The sequence below is a fragment of the Anneissia japonica genome, unplaced genomic scaffold, assembly GCF_011630105.1.
Source record: "Anneissia japonica isolate Jap-2015-1 unplaced genomic scaffold, ASM1163010v1 scaffold32248_len650992_cov182, whole genome shotgun sequence".
Taxonomy (NCBI): Eukaryota; Metazoa; Echinodermata; class Crinoidea; order Comatulida; family Comatulidae; genus Anneissia; species Anneissia japonica.
Window position 1 is genome coordinate 284333 of NW_022699059.1, and position 22410 is coordinate 306742.

General features: G+C 34.4%; 2 protein-coding genes across 2 annotated transcripts; both read left to right on the top strand.

Moving 5' to 3' along the window:
* Positions 1–109: 109 nt before the first annotated feature.
* LOC117102844 (cubilin-like) lies at positions 110–15573 on the top strand. The gene is made up of 13 exons (XM_033243275.1): positions 110–288; positions 5598–5698; positions 6336–6548; positions 7254–7361; positions 9178–9405; positions 10332–10445; positions 11307–11561; positions 12154–12255; positions 12598–12637; positions 13291–13586; positions 13728–13820; positions 15027–15248; positions 15569–15573. Exons 2-13 carry the CDS (start codon positions 5620–5622, stop codon positions 15571–15573), a joined length of 1755 nt encoding a protein of 584 aa, XP_033099166.1. The 5' UTR covers positions 110–288; positions 5598–5619.
* Positions 15574–16944: 1371 nt separating this feature from the next.
* Positions 16945–22337, top strand: LOC117102831 (low-density lipoprotein receptor-related protein 12-like). Its single transcript, XM_033243256.1, has 4 exons — positions 16945–17127; positions 17542–17711; positions 18660–18776; positions 19381–22337. The coding sequence occupies exons 1-4, from the start codon at positions 16961–16963 to the stop codon at positions 19518–19520; spliced, it is 594 nt and encodes a 197-aa protein (XP_033099147.1). The 5' UTR covers positions 16945–16960; the 3' UTR covers positions 19521–22337.
* Positions 22338–22410: the final 73 nt, after the last annotated feature.

The window sequence follows — 22410 nt, forward strand, 5'->3', positions numbered from 1 at the left end:
TGATTTTGTTATTAATATCATATGTACTTAATACAAATTTATATTTTAGTATGATATTAAAATAAGTCTATTTTACGAAAAATTGACTCCCAGCATCCAGGATGCAATTGAGCGCACCTGGCTTGGGGATTTCCCCAAAGTGCGAGGCACGCAGCAGGGAGTAGTTTCTTTGATCGAGGCAATCGTAAAGTATTAATCAGGTTGCAAATTTTTCTGTACCACCGGTGGTGTATTTTATAGGACACATCTGCAGCATACTGAATAATCGAAGGCAGTAAAAACACCAAGGTAATTTAATTACATATTTTTAATTATTTATAGACCTAGGGCCTTGGTAGTTAGCTGTGGGGAGGAATGAGGTGGTGGGAGCATGGAGGAATTATTCCTCCATCCATGCATGGTGGGAGGTTTGCCGCCTGGTGGGTACTAAATGCATGGATGGCCATGTTGTTGTAACTTGTAGTATTTATGATGAGGTACGTCAATCAAAGGCCAAAAAATACAGTATGCTAGGATATTCTGGGTCTGTGCAACACCTGTACCACATCACTTGTGAAATTGAATTTTTTAACATTAAAAAATATAATACAAACAGTTTCAATGTCTGTTGTTTTTTAAATTCATTCAACAATATAGGCCTATCTACATGCAACAATACGCCTTTTCACGGTGCGGTAGACATCTTCGATCGATGACAAACAATGCTGAGCAGCGAAGCGCAAGGGCACATAGAAAAAATTATTAAATTTATCACTCTTTTAAAAAAAAAAAATCAATGATGGAGTTTAGTAATTGTAAATGTAACAATAGTAAACAACAAACTAATAACATATAAAACTGTGCAATTTATTTCCAAGCGAAAAACGTATGGTAGATAAAAAGAAAAACACTTGAGGTGTAGATCGGCAAACAAAGAATATACAAGTTGAAACAATAAAGAAGTACTGTTTATCAAAAGGTGTAATTCAACGGAGTACCAAAGGTTCAGATAGTTGCGATATATATGGCATTACCAATCACTCCCTATGACCAATAGGAATTGAGAATTACAGTGGCCTTATTTTATGCCAGGGGAGTGACCACATTCCAAAATAATGCAGACTGCTTAATCAATGTATTTATTATCTTTAAGGGGGTCTTAGGTAGCTGTCTAAACGACTGTACCATGTGAAGATATATGAGGTCGTTGGACTTTATATACAAAGATGGTTAAATAGTTAAAGTTAAAATAAAGTGAAAATTCTCTAAAAATACACACACCATGTTTGATAATAGTGGTATGAAACTGCTACAGGAGGGCGTTTTTTTTTTTAAATTTTTTTTATTGGAACAATAGATTATTTTGCTTTTGTTTTTATTGATGAGGGAGGGACATATTAGGGAAATTCTTCCTAATCTGTTTAAAAGTATTTGAAGTGAATTTGGAAGTTTAATATTACAGTTGGACCAAACACAATTACAGTATTCAAAAAGAGGCATAACTAGAGTGTTAGTCAACATCTTAACGAGTATTATGGGGTAAAAAATATTTAACATGGCGGACACCAATCTCTAAACACCAATGCGTTTAGAGATGTTGCCAGTTAACTTCTCAATATGTTCAGACACGGGAACAGTGAAATTACATGGAATGATCTCGAACTACTAAGGCGTGCTAATCCTATTAGGTACCTATTGTTCACTATTGTTCTTGTCTAATTGCCCCTGCTGTGTCCTAGATCTTTGGGCCTAAATGCGCAACAGGCAAGCGAAAAGGATAAAAATATCCCCACCAACGTCAGGAAATTTCTCTTTGACTTCAAACCTCTTTTGTGTTTTTTTACAAATATACAGCAATTTAATACATAAAGACTGGTTTAAAAGCACTTTACATATGTTTTAGAAGAGTTTCCTGTCAAACTCCATAGTGTGATTTAACTAAGCAAGCAATCATAAGTCATTTTTTGGTATGTATGTGTACTAGCATTGTGCCAAATTACTTATTTTCTAGACTATAATTATAAAAACCACAATTGCTCGTCATTCCGGTTTTGATGTATTAAAAGGTTGATATTTAACTTGAGCGAGCAATTGTGGCTATCAGAGATATTTGCCCATTACTGAACCTATATTTTGCATAGGACTCGTGCAAAATTCGGTGATCATCGGTAAACCCGGAAGTAGACCTAAGCCTAGCTATCTGCCGGCATACTCGTGTTTGAATTGAGCTATTCTCCTAACTGTATGTTGAGCCTACAACTGTATTTTTAAAATGTCAATAATTTTATTAATATTTTTATTATTATTATTAAGCCTATGCGCTTATCTTAGTTGGCCTGCCCAAGTAAGGGTTGTTTCATTTGTCACCTGTATCCCTTTTTATTTGTTTTTGTTGTGATAGCAGTTTAGTGATGATGCATACAGTTAGGAAAGCCCGATCAAGCTCAATAAGTTTTTAGCTTATATAAATCACCTACGGCTAAAACTTTTTTTTTTTATCTATTTTAGGTTAAAGTCAGAAAATATAGATGGGCAGAGATGAAAGAGTGAGAGGTTGACTCTACAGCTCATAATTTTTACTCCATTGCTCTGCTTGCTTGTCTCCTTCTCAATCAAAATAAGATTAGATGGAATTTATACTAAATTGTAATGATTTTTCAACTTTTAAAAACTTAATCAAAACCCAGGATGTCATATGCTTTATCATTTAAACTGCAAAGTTATGTTTTCTTGCCTGATCCAAATTAAATACTGCAAGTTCTTTTCATTCTGATTTACATTCTGAATGTACAGGTATTTTTATTTTAAAATCCAAACAAGCAATATCCAATGAATATTTTTTTTTGTGGGGGTGGGGGGGGGGGAGGTGACGAGACAAGTTTTTTTAACTCCTTCTAGTCATGATCCCAATGATGGTGGTTTATTATTTGTATTATATTGTATACTATTATTATTTCCATCATTGAATAAATGTCAATTGAATTTGAAATTTGAATTTTTTTGAACGTTCATTTTATATATATTCTTAATAAACTCTTTACCTTGCATTTCATTCATGTTTGGTGTTCTAAAAGGACGTTCCGCAAACTATGGTCCGCGGCCCAAATTTGGGCCGCGAAACATTTTTGGAGGGCCGCGAAGCCGTCTAGAAATTGAAAAAAAAATAACAAAGAGATGTTTCATCATGGAGAATAGTTTTTAATGAAGCCGCTTCATTGTTTCAGTGAATGCGTCGCTTGCACACGCTGCTAAAGTGCCATATGATGTGTGCTATTTAAGTATGGTTGTAGTGTAGTCCTACTTATTTCGCGTAGTAGTTCCTGTACTACAGAGTGTGATGCATATGCGCGCAGCGATTTTATATTGCGTGCACGTGTAATGAGGCACTAATGTGGTGGCCTACGTGTATCCTAGTTCTTGGATCCCGGCTGCCATTGAGTAAAGACGTGTGTTATTGTTATTGAGTTGTTAAATAAAGTTGTTGAACCCACAGCCTGTTCAGTCTCTTCTTCTGTAGCATTGGATTCACCCAAATACATTGACGTCGATCGCCATGAGAACACGATAGCAAGCATGCACAAAGCATTTGTAATATAGTTGTAAATTGTTTATCAGTTGATGATAAGAGCGGCGGTACCGTGGGCTATAACCTTTGATGCTCAGTTCGAGATGTTTCCATGTAATTTCACTGTTTTCTGGTTCAGACCATGTTAATTTAGAATCAAACACAACTCCAAGATATTTGAATGAATCAAGTCTGTCAATAGTCATGCCATTGTAAAATAGTGAAATATTCGAAAATTTAGGTAAAATTGCATTAGTTCCAAAGATCATAAGTTTAGCTTTCTTAATATTTAATGTAAGTTTATTTTTATCAAACCATTCAGCAACTTTGATTAAATTTGAATTTAGTTCATTTTGGAGAAGAGTGAGATTGGAAGGATTGCATAAAATGGTAGTATCATCTGCATACATTACACATTTACATTGAGTGACATTTGGTAGGGAATTAGATAATAAATAACAATGGGCCTAAAATGGACCCTTTGGGAATATCAATGTTAATTTTCATTGGACTAGATAGGGTTGAAATAATTTGAACAATTTGAGACCTATTATTAAGATAAGAAATAACCAATTTAGTGCAGATTCCTGAATTCCATAGTCATTAAGTTTTGATATGAGGAGTTTGTGATCAATTGTGTCAAAGGCATGGGTTCATAATTGCCATTAATTACTACCACTAACAGGACACGTTGTATTAATGGCACGGTCAGTTAACGCTGTGTTGTAAGGAACTGAAGGTTGTGAGTTTGATTCGCGCCTCAGTGTTATTTTTTTAATTTTTAAATTTATTTTTTTGTATAAAGTAATATTTTAAGATATTTGAGAGCTGTTTGATAAAAAAAAAAGTGGGAGAGCAAATAAGATAGACATTTTTAAATAATAGAATGTTCACTTGTTTGTACAAAATTAAAAGGTCCTAAAATTGAAAAAAAATCAAATGTCTTAAAATTGAAAAAAAAGGTAAAATTAAAGTAAAAGACCAGGACGCGATTTGAAATCAAGGCATTTGGTTCAATAGAACACATCGTTAACAGACCGCGCCTATGTCATATTAGTTGTAAGGGAATATGTACAGTCCTTGGTATTGGTGGCGCACTTCACACAAAAAGATCAATTAATTAATTAATCAGCCTAGTACTTTTAGAACTAGAACTTAGAACTTTTAGAAGTAAGAGAGAATTTTTTAAATTATTAGATTAAATAATTTCTACAAAATTAAAATTTATTTATTTATTTTATTTATTCAGGTTTAAAACATCAAAGTTCCAAACCAGCAGCAAAAGCTAAAATGGTTGGATTACAGAATCAACTTCTTGCAAGAGTTACATACAAAATAATAATAATAAAAAAGAAAAAAAAAAAACACTGCCAAAACCACTATTAATTAAAAAAGATACATCCAACAAAAAAAATTACAATAATTTTACAAGGAATAGAATTGTTGAATTCTTAATCTTTCAGTATGACATCTGGGAGGATCCAATTCTTTATCACTGCTCCTTAGCTATCTTGTATGTCTTTCACACTTATATGCAGGCAACATGTTTCTAAATCTAGTAGAGTCCAGAAGGTTCTTACCAAATTTCAGGAGAAGGGTTTCTCTAAAAATGTCTTTAAAAAAAATTAACAGTTGAATATAAAACGTGATTCAAACTCATGGCCTTTGTTTGCTTAGAACCATCGTATGAAACCGTCATATTGATGGCGGGTTTAACTGACCGTGCCATCCATACGACGACATGGAAATGGCAGTTATCTACAGTCGTTGCTGAAACTCCTGATTTGTTTCAAGTGTATGAAGCACACTGGGGTGCTACTTAAAAAAGGGCATTTGTTGGAAATCACCTCTAGTTTATGCATATCAAATTTGATGCATGTTCACCGAGGCGCCGAAACTGGCACCAAATCCTTCAGCCAAGTGTTTTTAGAGCTTCTCATCGCAGCTAATAATAATAATAATAAAAATAATTGGCCGCTAATAATAGATTAAAAAAAATAAATTTGAAAAGCAAATTTTAGGCTTAGTATTTGATAGCATACTTTCTTTACAGATTTTGAGAAAAGAGTTGCAGAATGGGAAAGCTGGCATTTGTTATTGTCTCATTGGTGTTGTTGCTTCTGGTACCAGATGCAATTGCAGACTTTACTTCTGGTAAGCTATGTGCTAATGTTAGTGAATGTAAACAAAAGCATCAAATATTTAGATATACCTCCATGATGGAACTCCCTATTCCAATGAAAATGTAATAGTTAATTTTAGTATTTAACCCAGGTGCATTCGCACCCCCAGCTTACGACCAAGGGGAAGGAATTGGGGAGAGATATAAAATATAGTAATAAAAATATCTTAATAATTATTAATTTTGCAGAAGCGAAAGTACAATCTTGCCAAGAGCAAGGAATAGGCATGAGCCTAAACAGAAACTGTTCTTACTTCACATAAAAAAAAAAACAGATATTCATTTTTTTTCCCTTCAACTCTCTCTTTTGAATCAAATGTCTACAAAAGAATACCAAATATACAGCCCAGGTGACAGCAAGGGAAAAGAACAAGGAATAACAGGAACATAAAAATGGAATAAATAATATTGTTGAAAAATAAAGTGGAAGAAACCAGGATGAGCATTTAATGATTTAAGATATATTGATACAAAAACAGTCTTGTCATGTAGTCTGTCTGGTGAAATTTTACCAGGTTTATTTTGGATATTGTAAAGCGCATTAGGCTTTTTCTCTAGAGTGCGCTATATAGACTGTGGTGTTATTATTCTATTACTCTTAAATTTTAGAATGTGGTGGAAACTTAAACGTTGAAAATGATACTTTTAATTCGCCAAATTATCCATTTGACCCCTATGGACCAAGCATGAATTGCACTTGGAGAGCTGACATCTCTGGTGGTATGTTCTTGTACTTTGATCTATTCAACCTGGACGGTTCAGGGGATTATATTGCTGTCGAAGATGAAAATGGTTTTGTCGGCACATACTTTGGAATTCAAAGTAAGCTTTCAGTATTCATTAATTTGTGCTTTTTTGTGTTTAATATAATCATATTAAGCTATCTATTATATTTATACGGAATACATCTATAATATTTTGGTTTTAGGTGAGGTAGTGAATTCTACTTCCTGAGGTGTGGGATGGTCGATCCTCCCGACGTATGTGCAAGGGAAGTAGAATTCACTGTTATTAAAATAATACCATGTTTGATTTGTTACTGTACCTTGTAAATATTAAGCAGGAAAAACAGCCATCTACATTCATCATTTTTTTCTGTACTGAGGGTTGAGTTGACCAATGGAATGTTGTTATTAGATGTAATTTATATTTATGAGGTATAGTAAATAAAAATATGGTGGCCTTTAATAATTGATTAGGGAAGAGCTTCAAAGTCTACTCTTACTATTTTGGACAAGGTTCATTCAAAAGCAATAAGAATTATCAATGATGCTAAATGCACCCAATCTATCAATTCTCTTCCTCATTGACACCGTGTTGCAGGTCTTTCCCTGTAATGGATTTTCTTCTTAAGTCTAGAATAAATACTTCCCAAGTTACAGCCTAATCAAAGTTCTACTGGGAGAATCTGCAATCATAGCAACAGAATCATTTTCAAAATCCTCTCCGAGAGATATTAACCTTGGGTCTGATGATTTTGATAGGTGATTAGGAAGCAATATTAACATAGTGATTGCTTTTTGACAGGACCTTTCGTCATCCAGTCTTTTTCCAATGTACTTTACATTAAGTTCATCAGTGGAAATAAAACCAACCCTAATTGGAGCAGACACTTTTCAGGCAGTGTTCAAAAAGGTTAGTATTATGCTTAAAGTATCACTTAATGGTTTTCGAAAATTTCATTGTTAATTGCATTGTGGTGACATACATTTAATGCCATTCAACCAGTGAAACTCTTTGAAATGTTTATAAAGTAAAAAAGTGTTGGAAGGTTTTGCACTCCCAACTTGAGTTGCATCATAGCGCCATTGATCATTCCATTCTGACTGTGGATTTTAGTGCTCTAAAAGTCCTTGTTGAATGATTGATTGATATTTAAATACATCTGCCTTTAAATGAATCAAATTTTTTTTTTTTATTATTTATCATAAAACATTAAAATATTTTATGTTGTTATTATTTCTGGTTCTTATAATTCACATTAAGCACAAAATAGATTTGATAATTTTTATTTCAATCTATGTAAAAATATTCAATATTTAATATCAGCTTATCTATTCTTTGGGCTTTAAGATGTACATTTAAACATACAAATAAATGAAGACAAAACAAACTATATAATTCAAAACAAAATCTAATGAAAGATCGACGGTTCGGGTCCATCATGGAACCATTCTCAAGATCAAGTAAATTGAAAAAACTAAAAACTAAAATACCAAGCAGTGACAGGATGTAAGTAATTAATTTACATATCAATAGGGCCTACTGTGTGGAGCCATAGTGGAGCTAAGCAATAATTAATCCTTCAAAACAAACTAGAAAGGAAAAAGGGCTTCACATGGAACTGTTCATTGAACAGGCCCATTTGTAATGGACCTTTCATGTGTGTCAATCAAACTTGACAACTCGCCAATCAAAACAGTGCCAGGAATGTGTGTGTGTGTCTATCAAGCACACGTATTGTCTCACACACACATGTTTGCGTTTGATAATGATAATTTATTCGGAAACTACACTTTTGAAACAGTGGCAAAAATAAAACTTCAAACAAAATACAGTACACTAAATAAAAAAAGTACAAATTGAGTAAACGTAACTCAAGCATTTGACGAGCCCCCCCCCCCCCACACATCCAACATCCACCCTCATCAAAGTATTATATGAAATGATGCCACAATAAAGAGAAATGATGGACAAAATGGCCATGTCAATCCCCTGAGTGACCCTTATTCAATTAAAAGTAAATATATATAATACGAAGTAAACAAAACTTAAAACTAAAAATTCTAAATGCAGTAAATAACAAAGGAAAAAGAATTAAACTTGAAAACAAATAAATAAAAATTTAAAAACAACAAAGATGTTCAGAATACCGAACATCCCTGAAAGCATACATTTCCCTCATCTATTACATGTTCATCTTCCTCATGAGAGCACAAAATCTACTCTCACCGCAGCGACCCCCTCCCAACCCATAGAGTTAAATGTGCGTATGTTTAACACTCTCATTTTGTGGCACCTGAGCAATAATATCCACGGAATGGGTCTTAGTGGAAAGTTACCACATTAAAATAGTTGGGAGAACTGGTGTAGTATACTCAGACATGTACAGTATCTGTTGATTATTGTTGCTGTTGATTCTGTTTTCTGTTGCTCTGTTGTTTTTATTGTAGTTGTCATTTTCATCGTCATCATTGCTGTTTATGCTGTTACATTACTTTTTGCTTCAGTTGTTGTTATTGTTATTTATGTATTATCAGTGTTAAAATTTAAATTATTAATGTGTTATTTTTATAATTAAACAAAAACCAGAATAAAAGGAAAAGACGTTGTACTCTTTGCACAATTTTAAAAACTTCTTACTTTTGACAAAAACAATCTTTTGAGCAGTTAGAAATTGATATCAATAAAGGCAAGCGCTCAAAATATGTTTATTATTGTTGTCTTTCAGATTGCAAAATAAACTACCTGGGTGAGCCGTATGGGTACATTTTCACACCACTTATGCAGGAACAAAATGCAAGCAAAACATTTACTTGTACTTGGCGAATAGCTAACTTTGTCTCTAAGGGAATCATACTATCCATTCTAACCGCCGATTTCACTAATTCTAGTGCAAATCTTTTGGTGTATGAGGGAGCGTACGATATTGATGGAAAACTACTTGGAAATTTTTCAGGTGCTAATTGAATTTTAAATTATGGTATCGTTGATGATGGTGGAGAGTGTAGATAGAAATGTAAAATGATGATAAAGGTGGATAATGATATAAAAGGATGATGATGATAATGACGGTGGTGAATATCACTGTGGCAAAAATGTGCTGATAGATTACGACGATGGTGGCCACAACAAAGGTTATGATGGTGACAAAAGATGATTTGGAACGATGACGATGGAGGATGATGATGAAATAGTGGATGATGGTGATGTTGATAGTGGCATATACGGATGGTGATTTATGATAGAAGATAATGGGGTTGATGATGATGAGGATGATGATGGTAATGAAGATGGACATATGGATGGTGACTTATGGGAATAATGGGGATGACGATGATGATGAATATGGAGGATGATGATATGGTGTCTAATAATGTTGGTGGGGTGGTACAGATCATTTCGATACTGTATTTTGATATTTCAAATCCTGTGACAATACAGGGATTTTTTCTCATGACTAAACCCCATCTCCATCCATAAGCCTTGGAATAAGAGTTGAGTTTATAAAGCATTACATCATTTCATCAATTGAAGAGGGCACCTGTAGTTTTGTGTCTTGTTCGAGGGTGCAATGGAAAGAAGTGTCTCACACTGCTTCGGCTCCACCTTCATTTAAGGTGAAAATAATTAAATGATAATGGTCAATGATGAGGTGATGATGATGCTGAACAATATGGATTATGATGATAATGTTGATGATGGATGGATGGATGGTAATTATTTATTATTTCATTATTAAGACTAGTAATGGCATCTGACCAGGTTGAAACAAGCACGCATCATTTTAATTAAACTAACCTTGAATTTTTGATGCGTTACAAATGGACATGAAGATGTGTTCACAAAAAATTGTTTTTTTAACATGATTTTTATTATTGACAGCGGAAAACCCAGCTCATGCGGTAGTAACCAGCAATAATGAGATGTATATCAACTTGACGTATGATACTTTAACTCTACCCACTCTGACAGGCTTGTACCGAACGACAACAGCAGGTAGATTAATATTGATATTTTTGATAATATTGATAACCAATAACTAATAAAAGTAATATTGATAAGTGTTCCATCCATTCTAAATTCTGCACGTTAATATAGAATTGTAGATTGGTTGTAGTTTATAGCAGGTAATATAGACATTGACATTTTGTTACACCAGTCCTAATTTTGATTGGATGTACAGTACTATTACCCAATCCATACAAACAAATAACATCAACATTTTTTGTCAAATGTAGCCATACCTTGTCAGTTTCATCAAAAATCAGGCGGTGTAAAGCTAGTACAGATTATCAAATTTTTGTTGACAAAAAAAACCTGTTGTATGCACATATTTAGTCATGATGTGCCTATAAATGGTCATGATGTGCCTATAAATGGTCATGATGTGATGTCATCATGACCAAATTTGGGCATGTCACATGTTTGTCAAATACAATGTAATAGTCTAGACACAGGGCTTATAACATTCTCAAATTGCTCAAGCTGTGTGGTAAGTTTAACTGAGTGAAGGTTGACCAGGAATAATAACCACGCTGTTTTCCTCAACCAGAAATGTCAAATGCAAATAGCACGTAATACTGCTCACGTCAATGAAATTTTCATAGAGTGCATCCACAGAGACTGACCATGCAATGTACTAAATTCTACTATATGTTGTTTTGCCACAGACAAAAAACTTACATATTTCAATTGCAAACACAATGCTCTGACCAAGGCAGAGCTACCCACCATCTTGGGAAAAGTTTATCCAATGCGAATGCAGCTTTCAATTCAAATAATATTGATGACAGTGTATTACTCTTAAATATGTACATCAACAGATATAAAGACATGAGACATTTATTATCTTAATAGAATGCACCAAGAATGTGAAAGTTAATGTCAATGACGATGACGATAAGACTACAGTCATTTCTTCCATCGGTTATCCGATTCAGTACCGCAATGATTTGGAGTGTTGGTGGTTGATAGAATCAGATATGGAGGACAGCACTCTGGGTATATCGGTGGATGACGTGAACTTATCTGATGATGGTGACCGTTTGGTTTTCTACTCGTCGACCAACCTCTCATCCAAACCTCTTGCAGAAGTTGGAGGTTCGATAACAGGTAGGGTGTGTGATCCTCGCATCTGTACACAGCATCCACAGCATCTAATCAACATCCCTTCTTAATCTTTAGACATCTGTATTAAAAAAATTAGTTACAATTACACAATTTCCTTGCATAAGGGTTTTTAGATAAAGCAAATTCATCTTTTAACAGTGAGAATGAAAACAATCAAACAATTACAAAGTAATACTGTTTCTACAACTAAATTGCATAGAAATATGTACAATTTTGTAAACACTGATTATTGATTGACTACAAGATCTGGCATATATGGGCTAGTAGTACTTTACTCTTTGTTAATGTGTCATCAGCAATTGCACTTGCCTGTTACAGGATCAATTGTATAAATTTGTTTAAGTGAGTTATATAGTTCATTTTGGTCCTGAGAGAAAAAAAAATTATCTTTGAACTCTTGACCGTCGGAATTAGTGGTGTCATCTTGAGACTCTTGCAATTGGCCAATGCCAGCCTTGGTTAATAAACTTAATATTTAATCGTGTTTATCTGTATATTATACACATATTTTCCCCAAAATTGTAGTATATAATAACATTGTTTTATCATTTGGCCATTTGTTTTTCCTCAACAGAACAACCGTTTTTTGTAACAGAGGGCAACATGATGTTGGTTAGCTTCAGAACGGGTGACATGGGCACAGCTGGAGGCTTCTCATTTCAAGTATTTGCTCAAGGTACCACATTTTTGTTGCATTCTAATCTAGAAGCAAGCAACCTTTATTAATCTAATTAAAGTGTATTGATTCATAATACATCTAAATATATCAATTTTTTGACATAATATTCATAAGTTCATTTAGAATTAATATCAAGTGACAATGTCAGTATTTCGCATAATCTGTCTAATTTGCAATACAGACAATACCTGTATATACAGGTATAATGTGTTACTTTTCATGGCTCAATCAGGTCAACAATGCATTAGACAAATAGCTGACTGCGTCTAAAATTTGGCTGTGACTTATAGTGAAGAAGGAAAATGGTATTTTGATTTTTTTTTTTGCAATTTTTATCAGATATTGGTGGTGTTATCAGACCAACGGATTCAGGCAACATGTGAGTTTGTATTGAAACATCATCATAGTAATATCAGCTGCATTTTACAGTTAACTTAAGTTTTAATAGTGAGAATATTGAAGAGAGATGTGTCAATGCAACACTCACAATATTTATGAATTATTATAACTTTGTAAATACCAACAATGTACTTGTATTCTGTACTTTATTCTGAACTCCTCTATAGTACAAATTCCAGCACACAGTAGGGAGTTTTCGATTGCACAATGTGGTAAGACATAATGACGTCACTATCAAGTCATCGCCGTATGCGAGAACGTTAAGCACTTGTTGTCCCATGGATTCTAGGACGCATTTTGGCTGAATCTAGTTGTACAGTGGACGGTATGACGGTCACGCATGAGTGAATCCATTCTAGCGTCATATCACGTCACGAAAACTCCCTTAATGTCATGTTGTTTCTCTACGCATATGATCTCATGACCTTTTTAACCTGAACCCATGTCTGCATTTAGTGAGAGTTGTTTCTAGGCAAATTTCTCTACATTGAATAACTCACGATTAAGTTTATATAAAGATTTGTTTAAGAGTGCCTCTGGTTTTCACATGGGCTTTACATCCCATCAGAGCAATATTTGATGACATCAATGTAATAATCTTATAGAAGTCATTGATTTTTTTTTTAACCTCAGATCGTTGAAACTACAGAAGAACAAGCGCATCTTGTACCTGTTACAGACTGATGACGACCTTCAACCTGTTGTTAAACAGGTAAAGCAGACCAACTACCCAACAACAGGCAACCTGACTATCTACTACTACCAAGATTCATGGAAAACTAGTGAGCCATTGGTAATGCAGACTCCAGCACAAGGCATTGTTCCTGTGATATTTTCAAACTCACAATCTATGTTTATATATGCTGAAGGATTTGATGAAGAGAAAAATGACACAAGTCTGACCCTGCAGGTCACTGCAGCCCCCTCTGGTAAGGCAAAATAATTGATGCGCTAAAAAAATGTCATTTCATATTCTAAAAACAAATTTCAACCAGGACTATGAATCACCTCGACCAAAATGAAATAGGTTTAAGTACATAGTTTTATATAATTTGTTTTTCTCCATCCAGGAACCAACCTTTATTCGAGGAATGCAAAGAGTGATAGCTTCACTGGGAAATCTAAAGAGAATTACTGGATTATAAATCCATCTTTTGAAAAAGGTATGAAATTATTGCTGCTTTTGATAATTATTAATTTTAATCTAATTTATAATTGAATTTCTTACACCTGTATGAGCTCTGAGTCGGCTTGTTATGAGAGACCAACCCTTCTTGGAATGTTGTTTACTATATGAATCTTTGTTGTCGTCTTGTGCTACCGACATTGTCCTGATTATCTGTAATGTACAGTAAGTCATCATCATCTTGAATTCTCACATTATAAACACTATTTCTACTAATTGTTAACGTCGTCTAGTGGAGTGGAGTTCGAAAGCTTGGTGGTTATTAAAATGCTTGCCTTCTAATTCCAGGGTCTTGGGTTCAATTCCTGTGTCAGTAGGAATTCTTCTTACAACTAAAACAACTCCACTCCCTAGTCCTCAATAAGAGACTTATAAACGAATTGTCCATCCTGTAATTGGCAAGTTGCTTGCTGTTGGATGCAATTGAATTTTGTTTTTAAAGTAAATTAAATCTATAAATAATGCAGCATATAGCGAGGGTAAATATGACACTGTAGCTTCTGGCATAATATTCTTATAGCGAAGATAACATCACACACCAACAGTCGATATAACTGCATTGTAGAGCCGGGGCAAATTTAGTGGGCCCCCCCCTTTTGGAAGGTAAAAAAAGAAAGAATAGAAAGAAAGGAAGGAAAAGAAAAAAAAAATAATCGCTCAAAATGCCTCAGATGTTATTTTCAGGCATCTAGAACACAAACATTTCACGGGGGCCTGGCCCTGGAACCCCCTAGGTACAATAGTGTTATCTCGATCAACCCTAATTTCGGGGCGCCCTCCCCTTTTGGACATCTCTGTATCCACCCCTGTAGAGGGTAGTTAAATGTATTGCCCTGCTCGGTTAAAGGAAAATTGTTTTGAAGAAAAAATAATATCGCATTGGAAAAAGTATGCGATCATGCGACCACCAGTTGGAGGCATCTTGAATGTTCTGGAGGCTTTTTTTGGGGGAAAACAAATTTTAAAATAGTAAACTATTGTACAGATAACATTTGATGCTAGATGCATTTTATTGAGACAGTTTTCATGGTCGGAGCAAACATTTTTTTTTCCAGGCCTGATTATAGTTATGTGTTTAGTCTCAATGTAATTATGTTACAAACTTTTTAATTTTTTTTTTTTTATTACTAAAAATTTTGGATAAAAAAAATGAATAACTACATTTTCTGTAACTTACCTTCAGGCATTATTGAGTTGACTTTCCAAGACCTACCAACACACGGAGGTCGTAACGTCACAATTAACCAGGGTCTGTATAGTAGCAAATCACAGAATATTGCTTCGTTCACTAGCAACACGAAAGAACTGTCCATCCACATCCCAATAGGTGATCCTATTCGAATCAGCTTTGTGTCAAAGGAAAAAACACCTCTGCCTTTTTATGCCAACTATCATATTATTGATGGTAAGTTTAGAAATTCATATTTTTTACTTTAAATTATATTTGTAATGTGTCCAAATAAAGTTAATTAGCTTTTAATTGGTTGATTAAAATATTGAGTGTAAGTTGTGATTGTTGATGATTGCAACACCATGTTTGATATATATTTGGTCTAATAAAAGGGGTACTAATTAATGTGTATAAAAGTCTTAGCAATATGTGCTATAAATAGATTTTATCATTATAAAAAAATGTTTATATTGTTATTATTTATATATTATATATATTATATTATTAACAAATTTATACTAAATAGACATTCATATACTTGTATGTCTTTTTAGTTTAAATTTCTTAATATTATTAACGGATTTATTCTAAAGTATATGAATGACTGTAAAATAATTTTTAGTTTAAATGTAGATCCATGATAGGTAAACAGATAATAAAAAAAAAACCAGTTTGGTTAAAAACATAGCTAATCTAGACAGAAATATGAACACAATACTATTTACTTAATGTAAGATTATTTCAAGAATAATTTAAGTTGTTTTCAATTTTTTAAAAGAAAATTAAACAAAATAACAGATGGAGTTGTAAAACACCTTGTTATTAAAGTCCTTAAAGTAAACTTCTTAATATAATAATAACAATGTTGGTGGTGAAACCGAGCAGGATGAGGGGGATATTAGGGTGTTGATACAGTTATATACTGTGATTATTGTATATAATTATAATTATTATAATTTTATATTTGCCGGGTGGCTCGGGAGGTTTTCGCCGGAATGCGGGCCGCTTCGGCGGTCCCGGATCCTCCGGTTTCTGCCCCTCCTGTCCCTGGGGATGGGTTCCGGGTGGCCGGCGAGTCGCCTATGGACGACTCGTCCGAGCATCTTGAGTCGGAATCTGAGGACATTGTCCTCGGCTTCGATCTCTCTCAGCTCGTGGCCCGGGCGATGCCGCCCATCCTTGATCATTTGGGGGTCTCTTATGAGACTCCGTGCTGGGGTGGTTTGGGGGCGGGTCTGTGGGGCCGCCGGCTCCTGCGCGTCCCGCCCACCCTGTCCCGGTTGTGGGACTCCACCCGGACCTTATCCTTCGCCTGAATTCCCAAGCGAAATCCAAGCCGGTTGCCGCGCCGCGGCGTCTTACGGCTGCTTTTCCAGTCCCCGAGGACCAGTTCAAGCAGTTCATTCAGGCGCCGCCCATTCCTCGCGCTGCCAAGGGCAGACTGCGGGAGGATCAGAAGCTCTCTTCTACTTCTAAGGCTTTGTTTTCTAACAAAGCTCAGGGCGCGGCTGAGGAGGCTTTGGCCTTTGTGGACCGCGCGGCTCGGGAGGGCATTCGCACCGTGAATGGGGCGGGTTTGCTTTGTCCTTCTTGTCTGACGCCGACGCTAACCCAACTCTCGTCCCGGACGCCATTGGCCTCCTTCGGGCGGGCATTTTCATCTGGAGCCACTGACCTCGACTCTTTTCTCTTCCCAAATTTCTCTGAATAAAAAATCATTTGGCTAAATCTTTCGTATCAATATTTTGGGTTAGTTGAACTGATGATAAAATGTAGGTTCTGTACTCAATTTTATCCCAAATTTTCTTTCCCTCCAAAAAGGAAAATTAAATAAAAAGGACTAATAATCGATAATGATATAATAATTAATTAATGATAATCGTTTTTTTTTAATGATAAACAATATATACCTGTTGTTTTTTGTTGTTTCAGAATGTGGTGGAAACATGACTGCAGATAAGGGCAAATTCTCATCTCCAGGATTTCCGAAAAATTCTCGTGCATCTGTCACTTGTATCTGGATTGTGACAGTCCCTAAGCCCAAGGGGTCGATACTTCCTAGCATAGTTGTACTGAATGTTAATGGAACTCAACTGAAGGGTCAAACTAAAAGGTCAGTCACTTGCCATTGTAGTACTAAATGGCAGTTTATAGTCAGCCTCTGTGTCTGTTTTAAAGAGGATCTACAAATTCTCATATTTAATGATAAATTTAGGCTATGATATTTTAAATAATTCACAACATTGTATAATATGAATATATTATTGTAGGTTATGATTTTTAATGTTAAAATGATAATGATTATTATTATTTTAATTAATATTGTGTATTATTATCAAATAATTATAGTTAAGTAAAAATGCTAATACACTAATTTTTTCCATCATTAACCTAAGTTTTTTTTAGAATTTTATAACATTTAAGATAATGTAATGCATGGTGTATGAATGTAATCCTCCCTTGTTTATTAGGATGTTAACTGTTATTATTAGCAGTCTCTGCTACTTCATACTTTCTATTTCTGCAGCAACTACATAGAGATATATGATGGCCCAAATGTGCGCTCACCATTGGTTAATATCTCAACATTTAAATCAGAGAAAACAACATTCGAGAGCAGGAGCCAAAACATTGTGATCAAGTATGTTAACGGAAAGAACAAGGGTTTCCCGTTTCAGATGTCCTATTCAACTCATAGTAGGTTTTGAATGATATTGTTCTCCGCTTAACAGAAACTTATATCTTTCTTTGCATTTTTAATCATTTGGTATCCCTTTTGGCCTCCATACAACATAACTTGCATTGTTCAATGATTTTCTTTATTAAAGAAAATAGTCCCAAAATAACTTACAGTATACTATAACAACCTCATGAAAAATTTACTCTATACATATTGGCTGATGTTATTGTCAACCATAGCTGACCAATGCTGTATTTACTGTTTGACATAGTTTTTTTGGCTACTTTTAAAAGCCTGGCACTCAATAAGCACGACAGTTGTTGGCTGACGCGATTCTATGAAGAACGCAATGCGACGACGCGCGTTCAACGGATAATTATTAATGACGATCTGTTCAGACTGCTGCCGATAATCAGCAGAGGGAGCTAAGTTGGATTCGTCGTGCGCTGGTCACACGACAGTCGTACAACCGTCGTACGAAGCGCAATGAGTGTCCGGCTTAACTCATCCACATAAAAACAGACCTGTTGTAGTTCTTCTAGGACAGGTCTTATCTATAGCTAGCATCACATTTTGTAAACTAACTTTCCATTTTTATCTTTAGCTTTTGAACCATCCCTTCATTCCTTCACTTGGATTTACTCTTACAGGGTCCATTTGCCAGATGATAGCTGTGTGTCTACAGCACCCACTGGAGTAGTAAACACAAAAAAAAAAAATATGGTTGGCAAGAGGAGCCAAAAATAGTTGTATGGTGGTTGAAAACCATTTTACCATGTGTTTTAGCTCTGTGGTCATCATTTTATATATATGGTAAACAATGGGGACATTGTATCCTAGAATTGGATCTAGGTTTAAAGAAACAATGTTATAATTATGTGAAAGTCTGTTAATTTTTTCAAGATTATTTGGTGTTTATACAGTCATTTTAAAATTGTTATCACCATGATTTTATTCCCTTGTAGATTGTAGCAGTAATGAACTGTGTAACAACGGCATTTGTTTGCATGAATCATGGCGGTGCGATGGAATTGACCAGTGTGGGGATAACACAGATGAACAAAACTGTAACAGTGGGTTAGGTGAGTATAGCAACTGTTATGTTTGCATTACTTCTTCTGCTATTGCAACTGCTGTTATTGCTGTTACCACTACAATACTACTGCGTATAGACTACTGTTCCTCTATCTAAATGGTACATTAACCCTACAAGGTATTTTTATTCCAGCACCCTGACCGAGACTCTAGTAGGCTCCTTCGTTCAGATCCTCTTGTTGGGATATGCCGGCCTCTTGTCTGCAAATTTCTGGGATATCCGTCTGCAAATTTCTGGAGCCACTGGTGCCCAGGAGTTTGAATGTGTACCTGGAGGTGTTGCCTGCTACTGCACCAATACAGGGGTTTGGTCTCACATTAGGGGGTAGATTTGTGTTAAAAGATTTAAGATTGTTATTTGGGTCTTTTGAAAAGTGGTCTCAAATTTGAGGGGTCTCGGAATTAGAGGGGTCTCGAATTGGAGGATGCACTGTATATATTATTGAATGTGAATGAAATTTAAAAAATATATGCAAATGAATTTATTATTTATATAGTGTTTTCAATGTTAAAAGGACCAAGGTAAAGCATTTCTGGAGATATTGACATTTTTATTAATAAATCGTTATTCTGTCTCTTATTGCCTTGCAGTTACTAAGAAAACTCTTGGCTGGTCAGTTTTCGGTGGTATGCTTGCAGTTGTGGTTGTTGTGGTCTTGGCGATTGTATTCCTCAGGTACAAACGTGGCAAGTCTTACGGGCGTCTTGATGACTCCACTATTAATACCTAAGTCATTTCCATGGAGAACAAGCATCCTAAAAAAGAAATGATTCATTTGTTTGCAGATTATTACCCCGGTATTCTTAAAACAAACTTTTTAGTTGTAGTTTGCTAAAACTTCAAAATTACGTAGTTTTGTATTCTTAACACAAACTTCGACTAGCACTATGACTAAATCACACAAACCTTGACTAAAATACCTAAGCAGGCCAATATTTTTAGTCAGCCTAGGGTGAGGCTAAATTGCCAACATTAAATATTAACTTCCACTAAAAACATGCTTTTAATGTAACTCATGATAAAGTGAAACAAATAAAAATGAATGTGAAAGTAGGTCCAATGTATATTCGATGTGCTCAACAAAACAGATACGAAGTTCAGCTTCCAAAAGGCAAAATTAACATGTTTTGCTAGCCACATGTGATAGTTCTTGATTTTGCAAGAAATCCCCTTTTGTTGCGGTCAAGTAGCTTTACACCGTAACAGCAACAAAGATGGTGCCGCCCTCGATTGGCGTATATTAGTTCTCCTAATAAAGCAATTTTTCAGTGACTGATAAAATTTGCTATCATTATGTTAACAACTATATGGTTATTATTATAGAAAATTAATTGAGCGAATGATGGTCTAATATGAATTTGAGGAAATATGTTGTTTTTGAACAATAGACTGCAGCTTAATATTCATCCGCATTACGTGATATCAAAATTTTGTCTGCTATTAAAATGAGCTCTTTTCATTGGATAGTTTGATAGTCATTGTTTGCCAGCCGTCTTCAGTTGAACTAAAACTAGGACTTGATTTAGTCGTAATTAGAACTTCGACTATGGTGTTTATGAATAGAAGTTGAAATTAGGACTAAATGAAGTTCTAGTTCAAAGTTTGACTAAAGCTTGTTTTAAGAATTTCTAGATTAGGAAGACATTCACAATATTGTATTCTTTTTATGAATTAAGTAGTGTATGGTAGGTAATTATGTAGGTAGCAGAATAACATTTTTTTTTTCATCACTTAAAGTAACCTCCTCTTTTATTTCTATTATTTTCAGGAGTAGGGATTAGCATGTCTTTAGGGTTAGATTAAGTATTAATTTCTTGGTCCAATTTTCTTCACGTTTATGTTAAGCGCTTAGAGGTCTGTATAAGTAGTCTTAGTAAGTCTAAATTGTTTGCTTCAGAGGTTCTCTCCCTATTAAGCCATTATCTAGGCCAGGGGATGGGCATAAAAATGGGTAGGAGTGCCAAACTGTATCTTTAATATCATGTCGATGGCCGCAAGCAAACTTGTCGTGAAAATCATAAAAATTTTACATTTAATTTGTTTGCAAATACCTTCATACACTGTTTTTTTGACTGCTTTATGCTATGTTTTAATGTTATGTTTTACAGATGTCCAATGTCTGTATTAACAAGAAGGGGTTTTATTAGCCAATGATGTTAGGTGGGCCACACACATAGGAATTGTAATTCTTTCAAGGGCCACAACAAAATTAACTTCAGCCCTCATTTTGCCCACCTGACAAAATGTTTCAGACAGTATACTGTATAAGTAAACTAATGTTAAAATATTGCACTCTTCAATCGGAGATTCACTTGAGCAGCAGGGCATTTGTGGAAACAAAAATTGACTATGTTTGTAATCAAAAGAAAGAGTACTTTCTCCTATCTACAAATTTCTCCACTCCTTGAATAATTCCCTGCTGGCATCATAATGACAGAGCTAAACAATTATATGGGTAATCTTGATTAGTATAGTTTCAATTGATCAAAGTAAAGTACTTAAGCCTATTCAATAAATTTAAATTTACTGGCTGCTTCTTATGGAGTATTGAACAAGGAATATAATAGTTGCTTTAACCTCCTATTAGATGGTAATCATTGGTAGAGATTGTTTAAAGGATGAGGGACATTAGCAACCATACCCAAGGAGCAGAGCTAAATACAGTTGAATGAAAACATATTTTTGTCACTATTTAAGATATACATTAGAAATATCATTCCTGTATTTTAGCATTTACTCTTACCTTGCTGGGGTCAATTTAGATTTCTTGCAGTAAAAGTAACAATGATAATATATTGTAAATTAAAGCATTGTAAATGCTTTAATTGAATATTTGATTGTTATTTTTCCTAAAATTCGAGACCTATCTTCATTATGAAGAAATGATGTTTATTGTAATGCATATACTCAGAGAATGAGGCTAAACTATTTATTATATAGCAATATAAATTAGATGTTACTGTTATTGTGTTGATATTAACATATACTACCATATAATGTGTATTTAGTTATTGATTTGCTTCAGTAATTATTGTAATATGTACACTAATTTCACATGTGGATAAACAATGCAAAACTGAAATATTTTTGATTGGTAGTGCTTTGCTTGAATTTATGGAATAAGCTTATTGTTGTAATAACAAGAGTGTTTTAAGATAAGATTTCAATTATAACAACACTTTCAAGTTAATGAAATTGACTTTTAGGTAATATGGTTGTTAATCTTTGGAAACAAACCAGTGACTTTTAGGTAATTATTTTGATTTATTTTTAGATATGTTTACACAAACAAAACAAAAGACATTGTATATGTTAACTCACCGTTAACAGTGAATACTATACTTGTTTACACAGAATTTTTTTCTTGAATTTCAACTCTAACATTAAAGGAAATTCACATTGAAGTTTTAGCTGGTAAAATTATGCACAATTGTTGGTATAATAAAGAGCGTCGTTTATTCAATTGTCAGTGTTTTTTTTTTTTGCATTTCATATTATGTATTTGATGTGATTAAATTTTTGAACCATGGTGGTGCAAAGTTTATATGACTTTTTTAGTATAATGTGGTGCCATAATATGCAATTACATGTTTCAAATTAGAATTATTTTGCTGTCCCTG

Bases quoted from the DNA above. Each gene is read 5' to 3' on its own strand.
- LOC117102831 (XM_033243256.1), top strand. From the start codon at position 16,961: ATGACTGCAGATAAGGGCAAATTCTCATCTCCAGGATTTCCGAAAAAT. The intron at 17,128-17,541 runs GTCAGTCACTTG...CTATTTCTGCAG, and splicing joins CTGAAGGGTCAAACTAAAAG to CAACTACATAGAGATATATG. The intron at 17,712-18,659 runs GTAGGTTTTGAA...ATTCCCTTGTAG, and splicing joins GATGTCCTATTCAACTCATA to ATTGTAGCAGTAATGAACTG.
- LOC117102844 (XM_033243275.1), top strand. From the start codon at position 5,620: ATGGGAAAGCTGGCATTTGTTATTGTCTCATTGGTGTTGTTGCTTCTG. The intron at 12,256-12,597 runs GTACCACATTTT...AATTTTTATCAG, and splicing joins ATTTCAAGTATTTGCTCAAG to ATATTGGTGGTGTTATCAGA. The intron at 13,821-15,026 runs GTATGAAATTAT...ACTTACCTTCAG, and splicing joins AAATCCATCTTTTGAAAAAG to GCATTATTGAGTTGACTTTC.